Genomic DNA, 15,377 nt, shown 5'->3' with positions numbered 1-15,377 from the left:
TATGTTTGCTTATTTTTTACAGTAATGAAAAATGAAAAAACCTCACAATAAAATGTAGACATTTCCATGGATATCAAAACTGTAGCAAACTACCTTAAACTCAAAAGACATACTCAGAGCATTGCTTGGTACTTATTGCAAGCAAGTAGGACAGGTTTGTTAGTTACCTTTAGCTGTGCATGCTATACAGTGGCTAAATCTCAATATGCAGGGTCTTGCTCAATTTATTCACTTTTATTAATCTGAAAAGTATAAATGTCTTTATTTTTTGTTCTGTGAAGTTTTTTTTTTCTTAAGTAAAATTGTGTGTTTATTTTTTAGTCCTGAGTTTTAATGTCAGAGATTTTTTTTAAGTAACCACACTTTTAAAATGAGACATAATTCTGACCAGTATATTGGCTACGTGCAAATATGGTATTAACAGGTAAAGTTCACTTACTGGTGATGATTGTCTACTGTGTTTACATTTGATGTAACCCATGTTTCAGGAAACAAGAACATTTTGGGTGTCTAACATTTAAAAAAAATAAAAGAACCAAACTGTGTAAAACTGAACTGGAACCCAGGCCTCTCGAGGAAAGCTACAGTTTAACCTGCTGCGCCAACTAGCCTCCTTGTAGCTGTTTAACAAAACATGTTGGAAACACTGTAGGGATAACTTAAAGTATGTTGGTCGACAACACAGCAGGATACTTCACCAGCCTTTCACTCTGGAAACCTCGGTTCCAAACTGGTTCAGGTCACCTCTGACTGTAGCTAGTGCTATTGTTAATACCAAAGGGGGAAAAAATGTTTTTTATGAAGCATAGTTTACAATACTGCGGGTTAAAATTACCAAACAAACTGGCAGTTCGTCCCAAACAGTCTTGCATAAACCATGGCATGTTTTTATATCTGGATAATTTCATAATTCATTTCAGAAGGGTAGGAAGTATAAGCAAGACTTACAAATACACAAACTATATTGACAAAATCTTACTATGGCAAATCTTACTGTGAGCTCTCAAATAATTTTGCTCAGACATCTATTTAGCGGGTAGCCAGGTTTTAGGAGTGTTTTGGTTGAAAATCTGTACCGTTTCAATCACCCAGCAATACAAAGCAGTATACAAATGACACGGATATAGACGACGAAAACTTTAACCTCAGTGCAAAAATTAAATATTCATATGGATTTTTCATCTTTTTACCATAGGCCATATTTTCAGAAATGAACTTGTTCCATTAAAGGTGAAACAACTTCTACAGTACATAGTTAATTTTTAGCTGTTAGTTATAAGCAAAAAGGCAAAAGATGTTCAGATGTTACAAGCCTAACAAGCGTTCATAGAAACAAACATTCAAAATATCTAAACAACAACAACAACAAATGTAAAACTGTATATTTCACATCTACTTTATTTACTTTCACATTTAAGACTGCAACAGGATGGCAAAGGGTTAGAGAGATTGATTTCTATTGACTCTATTTAGTCTTGAACAAAGAAGACTACGCAGCGACCTAATTCAAGCATTCAAAATTTTAAAGGGTCAACCCAAAGGACTTTTTCAAACTGAAAAAAGAAACAAGGACCATGGGTCACAAATGGAGATTAGAAAGGGGCATTCAGAACAGAAAATAGGAGGCACTTTTTTACACAGAGAATCGTGAGGGTCTGGAATCAACTCCCCAGTAATGTTGTTGAAGCTGACACCCTGGGATCCTTCAAGAAGCTACTTGATGAGATTCTGGGGTCAATAAACTACTAACAACCAAACGAGCAAGATGGGCCGAATAGCCTCCTCTCATTTGTAAACTTTCTTATGTTCTTTAGAGACTGTAGCTGTGGATTTAAGCGCTGGGGCACGCAGTTATTAAACAAAATAAAATCAAAAACACTACTCACAGAGCAAAATAAAAAGGTTAAACAAAAATAAGTCTTAAACACAAAACAATACTTATGACCAGCTGGGCATTCACCTTCACCAGCCAAAAACAAAATTATACACCACCCAGCAAGACTCACTGACACCTCACACTCACAAATAAAAAATGTCTTTGGCAGGTATAGAAATTAACCCTAATCTCTGCCAACCACCACCAACACACAAACAAAACATTATTTACAAGCAGGGCTCTGCTCGGTCACAATTACATTAGATTGATTATGTATAGAGCTTCTGATTTTACTAAGAAGTAACCAAGCAACTGCTCTTAATAGAATCTTGACTTCTTAAGTCATCTTTGCTCCACATTAGCCTGCATGCGCACTCGCTTTCCTAATTTGGTGCCGCTTGCGGAAGCAGCACAGTGGTGCAAGTAAGCGAGCAGGGAGCTGTCCATCGGACTTTTCTGTCGCTTTCTCAGGTTCTCCAATGTTGCTTTATTTGGAAATCCCGGAAGCTGCGGGTCTTCTGTTTCATTGACTGACAGGAGTAGCGAGCAAGCTGCAGCACTTCTTTACCAAGGCTGGGACCAGTGTACTGGGAGAAAAAAAAACAGGGCAAACAATAGAGGAACAAACCCAGGTAATTCTTTTTTAATTACTTTGTAATGCATTGCACTACGGTAACGGGCGCGCACATTAATGATTTAAAATGAGGCGTGTTTGTGAAAGGTAGCAATAAAAAAAAAAAAAAAATAATAATAATAATAATGCAGGTTTATTTATAAGAGGACATCTTGCTGTTTAGCAGGAAACACTGGAGTAGCGCACGGAAGTGGGAGAAATATGTTCTCATTGTGATTTGTTTTGTAACGGTATTTCATCCGCTGCGACATTAAACGTCCTTAAGTGTTTATGGTATGCGCATGTTATTGTAGACATTTAATTGTGTATACTTATAAATAAAACTGAGTTTAATACTCTTCCAAATGGTGAGATAATTAAAGAAAAATCAGGTGCATAGCTAAAATGCTTTCAAGGATGTATGGATATAAAACATACTGTAAATATAAACAGTTTGAATTTGTAATCAGGAGCAACGACATATTGAACACTTGTACTTCTTTTGTTATAAGATGCTGTTTGTCACTTATTTCAACACAAAGCAATGCATTATTAATACGATTATGTTGCTGCAACAAGAACATGGGCTGAACTGGTGCAGTACTGTCGTGTAGAAAACAGTATCTGGTGCATAAACGCTGTGCAGAAAAAGAAACGGTGAACAGAATGTCTCTAGTTCCTCATGTTTTTTTTTTTTTTTTTTTTTTTTTTTGTGCTTCATAAATGGGCAACGGTTATTCAAGTAAATCATTTTTACCCTTTCATTGGCCTATCGTAGTTATCCATTGTCTCCTTTAGGAGGTTCCATACATTCCAACATAGAATGATGTGTAGGATAGTATTTATTTCCACTTACATTTTAGCATTTGAAAGTACAGGTTCCACCTTATTGGAAATCAGTTTTATCAAGCGAGTCATTTTGTTATTGATGGCAGGTATATGTACATGAAAATAATTCATTGAATATACATATGGTCTAAGTCTCCTGACAAATTAATAAAGCACCTGATAGTATTAAAAGGGTGCTTTTAAGTGATTAATTGTTGAATTATTTGATTCAGATAAACTTGACGCTGCCCTCTTAGTCACACCTGAGGACAATAGATATGAAGACAGGCCTGTTAAGGCATTGATACCAGTCTGCAACAGTTGTGTCTGGAATATGTCAGGTACTTGGAGGGCAAAAGACATATCAGGTTCAGCTGTTCCTTAGTTAACTGAGCTCTGTGTTCACTATCCATGAATCGTATGGTTAGTTCAGCAGGACCATTCAGATCGATGTAGTTGTTTAAAAATTAGATCGAAGGGCATTGGCTTCCAGGTAAGGTTTGCCATACTTGTGTATAATGCCTGGCATGTTTTAAATTCCATCCTTTGATTAGTTATGTGGAAGTGCTCTTACTGAGTGCTGTAGGGGTTTTCTTGCTAGCAGAAATAGCCTGCGATTTAGCCCCTCTGGTATTTTGCACTTCATATAGAATTTTCTAGCCAGATTATGATAGCCCTTGTCTTGTCTTTAATGATAGATGTATTCATGAAAAGCAGTCAATGTGCAATATAATCCCCCTGGCAACAAGAACATGCTAATTGTTTATGACATTTACATATGAGGTAAGGTTATGAGGGGTCTGAGAATTCCACATCATAGTACACATATTTATCATTGTGAACATTGACAAGAACTACAGGGCGTGGCCACATTTTTAGAAAGATGGTTCCTAAAAGGGTGGACACAGCTCCAGTACTAGTCCAGTTTTTTCCTGTGTCATTTTTTGGGTTATTGTTTGTACTGGCTGACACATTTCAAATGTAATCTCAAGTTTATATAAGGATATCCTCCTAGGGCTATATTCTGTTTATACCACACATTTTTTAAATAAACAGAAATAAAATTTGTACATTTTTTTTTTAATATTAAGTCATGTAATTCAGGGATTATTTTACCTGGTAGAGCTTTACTTTTGTTTTCAATAGATTATGCTTTCTTGTATAAAATCAATAAGAATTTTTTTCATTTAGATAGAACCTTGAGATCAGCCTGCCAATTTCAGCAGCACACATACAATGGAAGCAAAGACACATTTGAGTTTGCCAAGTTTATTAATGTGCTATGCCATACCTCGTTATTCTTTGCAATGCTTACCTATGTTTTATCATACTTTTACTATGCTTTATTACACTCTGTTGTGCTTTTACTATGGGACATTTTTATAAGGGGTCGGCAACTTCGGTTCAGTGGAGTAGGGGATCAATACTATCCTGATTTCTCATGTAATACTTTGTAAATACTTATTTGTGTTTATGCCATTGTGATAAAGGGATAATTCAATTGTATAAGGCCATAGTAATAAGAGATAGTAAGTGATACATGCTTGAAAAAAAAAAAATGATGCAAATGAAATTAACTAATTAATGAACTTTCTGTATGAAACTGAATTTCAAAACAATACAATTTTATTTTAAACAATTATTATAAAGGCTATAAATAATAGGCGATTAAAACTTATCTCAAGAGTTATATACAGTGGACATCCTCCTAAGACGAATCATTCAATATTCTGTTTATACCTCAAGTATATTTAAAAAAAAAAAAAAAAAAAAATTTAATTACTTTACCTGCCTGGTCTTTACTTTTCAACAGACTCTGCTTCGAAGCAGACTCATTTTGAACCCTGTTTATAGCCTCCTCAAATGTCTTTTGAGATAGAACCTTAATTTCAGGAACAGACCACTGGATTGGAATGCAAGCAAACTAGTCCTAAATTCTGTATGTGTCATAATATACTTTACATACCATTTGTGATAAATAATCAACTTGTTGTTTACTAATGTTTGTATAACAGGGATGAGTGAGCATTAAGTAAAAAAAAAATAAAAATTGAGTGCCTAGTTTTTTGGGATCAAGTGTGATCAAATGGACCTCTGAGATGCTCCCGACTCCTGCCAACAAACAACGTATGTTCAAGTATTTAATATGTCTCAAGACTAAATAGGCATATATAATTAGTTAACACTGTGTTACGTTGCAAGCATTTTGTTTTCTGAATATGTTGTAAAAATAACATGATGATTCATGTTTTATGTGGGGGCAGATTACCCTTGACACTTGTTAAGAAGCCAGCAGAGGAGTTGGGATGATGTAAGCTTCAGGGAACCCTACTTTATGCTAGCACCAAAGTTTTTCCTTTATGCTTTGAGTGTGCTTGTGAGATGCACCAATGTAGGAATATGGTAATGATTTATATCAGCCTCACTGTGTGAATTAGCCCAGCTGATGGCCATATACAGGGCGTGGCCACTTAAGAACTACTAGCAATTGTCCCATAATGAGGCTTGATATACAGTCCAAAGAAGATGAACCATGTGACGTGTATATGTCAGACTGTAATATAGGAAAAAATTAATAAATGTATTTCTTTAAAATTGTAATGGATGCCCAGCTAGTTAAAATAACTGTACCACTGTATTGCACATATTTACAGAGGTTATAGCTTATAAAATAAGTCCATTAAATCATACCTGTATTGTACTGTCAGGTCTTACAAGCTCATCATTTCCATGCCTTACTTTCATTCTGTTGTACTGCCTAGGTCATTACATCCCTCAATGACCTTCTCTCCTGTCAATAACAAAGTAGCTGCTTCCTGCATTACCATGCTTTAACTCCAACAACATTGCTGAGGTGAAATGATCAGGACCCACTGGGGAATGCTTTAGAAGAGAGTTATCATCTCTTAAGTAGAATGCCTGCCTTTCAATAAGAGGAGTGTTGTTCAGACATTGTTAGAGATGTGTATTGATTGACAGCCGTATTAGCACTTGACTTTAAACCAGAGTTGAAAAATTATGCCAACTAAATTGAAAGCAGCAGATAGTGTTTGTCTGCTTGACAAATACGAATACATTAGCTTGCTGGTGGGGGCAGGTTTTGTTTATTGCTGGTTGCGTGGAAAATAACTTCTGAGCTCAATTACATAATGTTTTCGTAACTGTTAGAAAGTCACACTAGCCAAGCACCAGGTCAGGAGCCAGGAATTATCATCTGTGAATTATCACGATAATCGTGATTGTTGGCCAAATAAATTATATTTTAAAAATTCTTGTAATTTATCAAATTTATACTTGAGCAGCATGACAACTTTATTAATTTCTGGTGGGTACCCAGAAAAAATGTGAGTATAGAAATACACCTATTGTAATTTGTATATTAATAAATTATGTAGTTTTCCTGTAAAATAATACATGTATGTTTTTTCTTATTTAAAAGTTTGTTAATTCGAGAATGTTTACTTTCATAAAAGAAAGTGCCGATAAATGTAATGAAACAAAACTGCGAACGTTACCTGGAAGCTTTCCTTTTCTTTATTTGTGTGGCGAATCTTCCATTAAGAGAATCAAACTATGTTTAAAAAACATAGTATGCAGACAGTTTAAGATAATAAACCGCCTATCCTTCCTTTAAAAGTTAATTCTTTAGGCAACTACCCTTTTTTTTACAATAGCAGCTCCATGGGAACAGATGTATTGCAGAGCACCCGCTTATTTTTCCCCATGCAATTCATAGGCTGCAGTACAGTACTCATGTCTTACTGTAGTTTAAAATAAAGAAGCAACAGAGTTGTGTAGGCTATATTACACGTGTGCCATATGGTTGTGTTTTTTTTTTTTTTTTGGTTGCAATTACATTTAATTTTACGTGCAAAAGAAAAATCCTGTGTCAATGTTTAATAGTCAAAAGTTCCCCTTTTCTACAGGAATTTTACAGTGAGACAGCAGTTTTTTATTTTCCAAACAATAGTTTAGTTTTTATATTATAAAACCAGTCATGCTTTGCCAGTGTACAAATTATTATCAAAATGAAACCATGACGTAAAGTTAAAAGCATATTGTTTAAAATGAATGCTTCAATGTAGGCAGTGCTCATGGTCATGTTTTCCGCCTCACACAGACAGTTCACTGCTGCTTACTGCTCAGTGCAGAGCCGCTTCCTGCTTCATTGGGTCAAAGATGATAATTCTGATTATCGATAATAATTTTTCAACGTGATAACATTATCGCTGCAAAAAAATTATCGTGATCATCAATATTATCGATTATTGTTCCTACCCTGCTCTGTGGCTCCAGTTGCCCCTGACACCAAGTCTTTTCAGTAATATACCTGAAAACCAGGACTAACCCAGTTGAACCCACGCCTCCTGTGTTACATCACAATGGAAGGCATAAAGACAGTGCTGTGGCAGGAGTTTCTAATTCTTTGTCCAACCCCTGAATGTTGTGGTAGAGAAATATTTCTGTTTAAAAATAGTCGTTCGTTGGAATAACAAACTTAGATGGATCACAATAAGACAACAGCAATTGTGAAACTGAAATAGGCCGGCATGAACAAAACTAGGCGACCACTGGGAATGCAAAAAGTAAAATTAGTGTTTGAGCAAGGTCACCTTTTAGTGTCCAGTCTGTTTTTTCCATTTGCTTTTTTTTTCACTCAACACCATGAGTTGCCAGTGAAGTTAATAAGGCCTGAACAGACTATACTAGAAGAACATTTTTATAGAATCTAAATTGCGAGGTTGTGCCTTGGCTGATTGAAACAGAAGTCTTCTTTTAAGGTTATGTAAAGTTTATGTCACTGTGAAGTCTGATTTAAGATTGCATCAGGGACATGTATCATTGAGTTGTGATACTTCCTGTACAATCCTGTACATCTTTTATTATATAGATGTGTATATCAAAAAAGCTTTAGTTTAACACAGTATTCCATAATTAATCGTAAATGTATTACACATCATACAAATGATCCCACCAGAACCATAACACCTTGTATTGTAATAGGTATTGAATAAAGGTCTGTGTTGCACATGTAAGTAAACTGGTTTGATGCTGCATCAATACCAAGATAACAGCTTCATGGATCTGCATATTTTGGTTTCAATAAGTTATTGTGGGTGGAGGTGCTTATTTTTTAAAGAAAATAGAATATCCAAAAATAAACATTGTAGCATCTCTAAGCCAGCCTGCATCACAGCATTTAGTCCAAACACCCAACACATTCAAATGTGCTTGGACACAGCTTGTAGCTGTGGATCACTCCCACTTAGATGTTGCAATGGAAATGACAACTGCAGTGAGGCCAGTAATGTCCATCCATTGTTTCAGCATCATCATTATGTACTTCCTCAATAGGCAGGGTGGGGTGAAAATGGTGGTTTCTGAGTCATTGCAGGCCTACATACTGGGAGTTAACTGTATGTTAAAATAGGGTTACAATGTTTTTTTTTTAAAAAACATTTTTAATTTTTTTTTTACTGTAGTGCATTTTGTTCTGTTTCATGCTGCTGTTTGTGTGTGAGAGAGTTACAATTTGATGTTTCACTTTGATGGAAAATGTACTGAATTTTGTCTCCACTCTTTGTTGCAGTGTAACCAGCATGGCAGAGATTGAGAGCTTGGTGGAACGCCTCGAAATGGCTGTAGTGCGACTTGAGAGCGTATCTTCTAAATTCCATGAGCCAGCACTGCCAGGTGGTGATATAGTGAATGGGGTTAATGAAGGTACCATATAAAGTAAATGTGTTTGTTCTCTTTGGCGTGTTGCTTGCTTTAGGCATTGTTTGGTTAGACCATGCTTGCATTTGAACCTTTCACTGTGCTGACCCTGAACCCTAATTCATTAAGCAGTCCCTATAGACAAGATATTATACAGGTAAGTGGAAGTAATTCTGTCACAACACCTTTGACACCTTGACCTCTGACCTGGATTGTGGATGCCAAATTGGAATCATGTGGCTTTTTGGTGTGCGATAGTGACAAAATGTTTTGAGATACTGGTGTCTGTACTATTGATCTTAACTGTGGCAAATTGAAATACTGCCACTGTTTAAATATTTAAAATATGGTGATTTGTGTTGTATTGTCCTTTTTACTAACTGCAAAAATAGTAGAAGTACAATGTTGGAAAGATGAAAGCACACTACATATTGTAGTATGTGCCGGACTTAACTTACAGTATTGATAGTATTATGGACTTTTGGATAAAGTTTTTACAAATCAGCAATCTTAATAGAGACATTTCTACGTATGCAAAGCATAATAAATTTTTTGGTCTCACAATATTTTTTCTACTGAATTCCCTAAATTAACTAACCTGCTTATTCAGTATCACAAACTATGCATGCTCTGCTCCATGCTAGAACACCAAGCTCTAGGAAAGTGCGAAGTGAACGCTCTTTTTATTAATTTCATTTATCTGTGTATTTTGAACTGTTTTCGAGTTATATGTAAATCGTTTTTTTCTATACTGTAAGTTATTGTTTTCAGTTACTTTACATTGTTTTTTTTTTGTCACACTATGTATAGTAACTTGACAGTACTTGCACACTTCATTTGTAGCTTCAGTTTTTTCCTTTGCTGTCTTCTACAAGTAAATTATGGTCACAGGCATATTCTTCTGTTTTTTTGTGTGTTCAAGTTTTTTTTTTTTAAATATTTCTCCACAATTTGCAATTCTGTTTCGGATGTCACGAGCGTGTAAATACTCCCTATCGAACTGTCCTCAGTTTCTTGTAATCTTGTTTTAAATCTCGCAATTGTGTTACAGTCCTCCAATAGAAATATAGGAATTTGCTGCCACTCAGCAATTAGGGTGGTTTTAAGAATTCAGAACGAATCAATGCGAGATACAAGTCAGGAAGGAGGGATATTGCCCACTGCACTGGAAAAGCATTTGTTTTAGTAGGTATTTTATTTATTTCTTTCCAGGGGAAAGTGGTGAAGTCAGCGTGAATTGAGTAACCTTTTCCAGTGTTTATCTGGTGTTTATTGGCTATACACCAATTTCAGGTTTTTTTTGCATCCTGGTGTTTTATTTGTTTTTATCAGTTAAAACCAAAAATCAGAAGCCCTATGTATATACTTTGAACTGTACTTTGTGGCAGTTTATGGAATTCAAATAACTGATACATTAAAAAGGATAATTTAGCACTGAATTTGCCAGCAAGAACATGGATATTACTATCTCTGACATTTTGACTGTTCAGTTTAAAGACCATAAAAGATGTTTAGCGTCTTAATGCATCCTGTGACACAGAGAAAATGTGTTTCTTAATTTACAGACTGAGATACTAATATCCATGTCCACTATTAGCAGTATTTTGACAGAATATTTTGTTTATTATTAGAACCACACTCTACTAACACACACACGTTTGTATTCATATACTTGTGGGGACTTCTCATTGACTCTCACTATGTTTTTATTTACTATTTCTAACTCCAGTCAGACAAACCTCCACACAGGGTGAAAGTCGACAACAAACGAAATATTTTGGCACTTTTATTTATTTATTTTTTAAAGGCATATTTAGTTCTTAAAAAGGTGGACATCCCCACAACGTTATTTTTTCAGGAGTTACTATCTTTGTGGGGACATTTTCTCAAATTTTGTCCCCACATTGATAGTAATACCTGCCCACACACACACACAGAATCTGTTAAGTTGGGTAGCCTTTACTGACAAAGGGTTGATTGGCCAAATATTGCATTGAATTTGATTCCTTGCATCTTTAAGCAGCTGGTTTCGTAAAACGATAAGCAGTACTCAGAAGCCTCTGTTGTTCCCATCTGCCCCCAGAGAAGTCATTGAGTGCCAAAGCCAGATGTCACACAGCTCCACTCCTCTCAATCTGAATGCTCTGTCTTTTCTGCATCTGAACAGCTGGCAGTAAACCAAAAATATTTAACATGCATTGATGCAGTGTTTATACAGCCAGCACTTCAGCTCTTCTGTTAATCCTTAAGAAATTAGATCTACAGTACTAGGGCCTTTCTGTATGTATTGTATGCTAATCTGAGTTTTATATAGTTAAATAAAACAGCAAGCTATGAAAGGACATTTACCCTTTAGACCGCAATAACTTTTCAATACAAAAAATTAACTGAAAACAGAAAAAAAAAAAAAAACATCTTACACAACTAACATGACTTTTACCTTCAAGATTTTAACATGCATTTGTAACAAACTGATTTTCCCGGAACAATCAAAAGCCACCTTTCTGTATTCTAAGATTCTTCTGGTCAAGTTCGGTCATGAATAAGGCTGTATTTTTTCACACCTATCACAGATTTCACAATTTATGTGAAATGTACCCATGACCGTGAAATACTGTATTTCTTCGAATTTAAGATGCCCTCGAATTTAAGATGTAGCCCAAATTTCCCACCCTCAACTTGAGAAAAAAATCCAAAATCAAATAAAGATGGATTTACAAAGATGCATTAACCCATATAAGAAAACAACACATGGAGGCAGTTTGCAGCCATCTGCTGTCACATTGCAGTTATGCGCGGCGTCTAATTTTCAGTTGCGATTACTCACAAGTGTTTTTATCCATTTTTGTGAACTGGTATTGCTTGGCAAGTAGAAAAATACGGGGGTCTGATTAGAACTGAGCCTGATAATGAAACACTGCTGCTGTGGTAAACAGGAAGGCTTGCCTGGAGTTGAGCTGATTGGGAGGTCGTGATTGGCCAGGGGGCGTGTCCAGGGAGCCTAAACCGTCATAATGCAGCACCGCCAGATCGAGGCTACTGCACCACAGCCATAGCTATACAGGTGGAGTAAGTGTCCGCTCCACAGGATAACTACTATGGAAACCTTCAACTGCCAGTCAGTTATGTTGCTGTTTGTGTGCTCGGATAGTCATGTCTTTTAATACACACATCACTGTACTGAACTCCAATTTAAGACACAGGCAATTTAAAAAAAAAAAAAAAAAAAAGGGTAAAAAAAGGGTATCCTTAAATTCGAAGGAATAAGGTATATAATTCCCCGTGAAAATTCCCATTGCTGAAAGATTAGTGTAAACATATTTTTTTTTTTATCACTTAAAAATAAGTGGAGCAAACGTTTGCCTTATTGACACCCTAACTGTTAAACACTGCATTGATTTAAGAACCTGGCAGCTGGTTTAGTTTGCTTCCACCTGGTAAATGATTGAACACACTGTATACAGTTGCATGATTTATTTAAAATGCCTTCAAGAAAAAGACACCAGGTGCATCAAAGATCAGAAATATAGCTGCTAAAGATCGATCTGTTCAGTACAAGCAGTTTTTTTTTTTTTTTTTTTAACATATAATATATATATATATATATATATATATATATATATATATATATATATATATATGTGTGTGTGTGTGTGTGTGTGTTCACTGATGATGAAAATAGATTGTCTCTAAAAGGTGGGCAGAAATTAAATACTCTACAATAGTTAGCATTTACTGCTTTTCAGGTAAGCATTTAAATATGTATAATAACTCTAGAGACATTGAATTTTGAATGTGGCTGCTGTTTTTTCTGCATTAATAAATATTATGTTTAAATTTTGAAATGTCTTGAAGTACCTCTTTTTAGACCGTGAAATAAGCGTTTTTGTGCAGTGAAAATAATACAGCCCTAATTATGGGTATCTTACAAGTAAACTCAACTCTTTCATGTCAGTAATTTTACAAACATGCCATCAGCAGTGTCAAAGCCTCATACCTTAGACTTCATATTATTAAACATGTTGATTTAACTTAAGATTGAGATTTAGGTTTCATGGCTAGAGAGTGAAAACTATTGGCTACTATATATTCTGTGCAATTTTCTCATTCAAGTCACATTACTCAAGTTTAAATTCACTGACACATTGTTTGAACTTCTGTCCAGATCAATGGTATTGGCCAGGCACTTTCATATAGTTCAATTGCAGTTGGTACACTGTTGTATTCTACGATTCTCTCAATAAAGTTCCATTACAGGTGGTGTCTGCTAAGAATTAACCATTTCAGTGCCATGTTATTTTAACCTCATTCAATAGATATGTAATTCTCCTTGCATAATGCCCCTAACACTACTAATTGTTGTTATAGTTGTATATACACAATAGATGGGTCAATCAGTTATATAGGAAGTAATGTACTCCCAACTATACATAAAACAATGCTGTAGTAAGGGACAGAATTATTTTTTAACTCAAATCATTTTTAGATATTTTTTTTATGTCTGTACTTACAATATATTTTTCCTAAGACAAAAAAGTAAATCCAAAGGCCATTTGTTTGTCAATTTCTGTAAAATAATTACATTTTCGAAAGTGAATGTCAGAAAACTGTGTGATAAGAACAATAAGAATGATACAATGCCCAATTCATAGAAAGTTAAATGTCACCCTGTGTTATATCCTCATAATTACACATAAAAAGATTCATTATTGAAAAAAAAAAGTATTGAATTGAATTAAATTGATACTTGAATTGAAAAGAAATCAAAACCTGAAAGAAGAAATATAGAGAAGATATAATATCACTATCACTATCACTATCAGTGACATTGTGTTGAGTACATTTAAAAAACCCTGTCTGTTCACAGATCTGGCTCCATGTGTGGACGCCTATGATGCGTTGCTGAGCGCTGCTGTGGTTGAGTATCTGAAGAACAGCAAGGCTATCGGTGAAGATGTGGAGAAACATGTGAGTACTCTGCTGGATAGCGCTGTCTTCTCTCGGTAAGAGAGATTTTAAGAGAAAAACAGGATGTTCTTGCTTAATGCCTTTGTTTTCCCTGTGTCTAGAGCATGAACAATGCAGACTAATGTGAAGTATATTTATTCCTTCAATATCTTTCCCCTTGCCATACGTATTGAAAAAGCTTTGCAAGGTGTAGTTGGTAATTTTGAAAGGAAGGGTTATATTTAGGGTTATATTTCATAGATTATCCTGATAAATTCTGTTTTTACGAGAGCATTGCACAGTGTCCTTCCATATTAAATAGTGGTATCATCCACTCACAATACATCCACAGTCATGGTATAAATATCAGCCGTCTGCATTGTGGCGCTCACAAGGAGAGCAGGTGTTTGTGATATTTCACCTTTTACATGAGGTTGTGTAATTGGGCATTCTGACTGTTGGCGAAGTGAGAGGCTAATTGCCAGAAATCTTGGGCATCTCATCAGGGAGAGTCTGACTGCTGCATGACATCAGCCTGACCACCCATCAGCAGTCACAAACTGCACGCCCTGCTCACTTATGTAGATGTCCAGCGCAGAAAGCACTAGGCGTGGCAGATGATGGACAGAGTTCTACAGTTTTAGAAGACCGTCCTGATCTCAGATGAGTCCCACTTCCAACAATTCAATTGAAATAGTCGCATTTGGGAAGCAGGGCTAGAGAGGAATTGTGGAACGATTGCTTAATGGCAATGGCAAAACATGGTGGCTGCAACGTCACGGTCTGGGGTGCGATTTGGTTCAGTGGAAAGACCGATGTTATGTTGCAATTTGGTATGATAAATGTTACCTCTGTTTCAAGACTGCTCATTTTAATATGACAGGGTACTGACTAGGAGTACAAGGATGTTTGTCATATTGTCATACAAGATTGATGCATTGATTAAGAGTCAAAATCATTCAATTCTGTTGTTACTATACATGCAGCAGCAACCAATGATATTTACTGTAGGCACACACTTGACCATGAAATAGTATAGTTGTTTAAAGCAGTAATTTTGGTGAGACAAGGATGCTAACACATCTGGTGTAAAATGGCAAAACCAGAACCAGGGGCAACAACACTTCAGAATAGTGGTACAAAACCAGTAAGGCTGTTTTAGGGGCATGTAACAGTTAATTTGTGGAGATTGTCAGGTGTTCCGTGGACAGCAACTGGTGAGTCGTCCAACAAAAGCAACACTGACGCTTTTCATCTGCGCACATGAGCCCCATTTGTTTTAGAGGGTGAACTGTCTGCAGCTGCTGTCCCGTTCACATGCAAAGCAACTAAATTTAGTTCTTGTATAAACAGTAAACACCTGTTGTAAAGAGGTCATTATTATTTTGGGTGGAT

General features: G+C 35.8%; 1 protein-coding gene across 2 annotated transcripts in view; it reads left to right on the top strand.

Moving 5' to 3' along the window:
* Positions 1–2,277: 2,277 nt before the first annotated feature.
* Positions 2,278–15,377, top strand: part of cap2 (cyclase associated actin cytoskeleton regulatory protein 2) — a 66,300-nt gene continuing 53,200 nt past the window's right edge. The window contains exons 1-3 of one of the 2 annotated variants that reach the window (XM_041248523.1): positions 2,278–2,508; positions 8,908–9,011; positions 13,903–14,003. In XM_041248523.1, coding sequence (XP_041104457.1) covers positions 8,918–9,011; positions 13,903–14,003 — 195 coding nt within the window. In that variant the 5' untranslated portion in view covers positions 2,278–2,508; positions 8,908–8,917. Of the gene's footprint in view, positions 2,509–8,907; positions 9,042–13,902; positions 14,004–15,377 lie in introns of both variants that reach the window. The other variant, XM_041248522.1, reaches the window with a different exon arrangement.

Source organism: Polyodon spathula, chromosome 4, assembly GCF_017654505.1.
Source record: "Polyodon spathula isolate WHYD16114869_AA chromosome 4, ASM1765450v1, whole genome shotgun sequence".
NCBI classification, from domain to species: Eukaryota; Metazoa; Chordata; class Actinopteri; order Acipenseriformes; family Polyodontidae; genus Polyodon; species Polyodon spathula.
The sequence above is the reverse complement of the archived record's forward strand: the minus strand, read 5'-3'. Positions and strand labels throughout refer to the sequence as shown.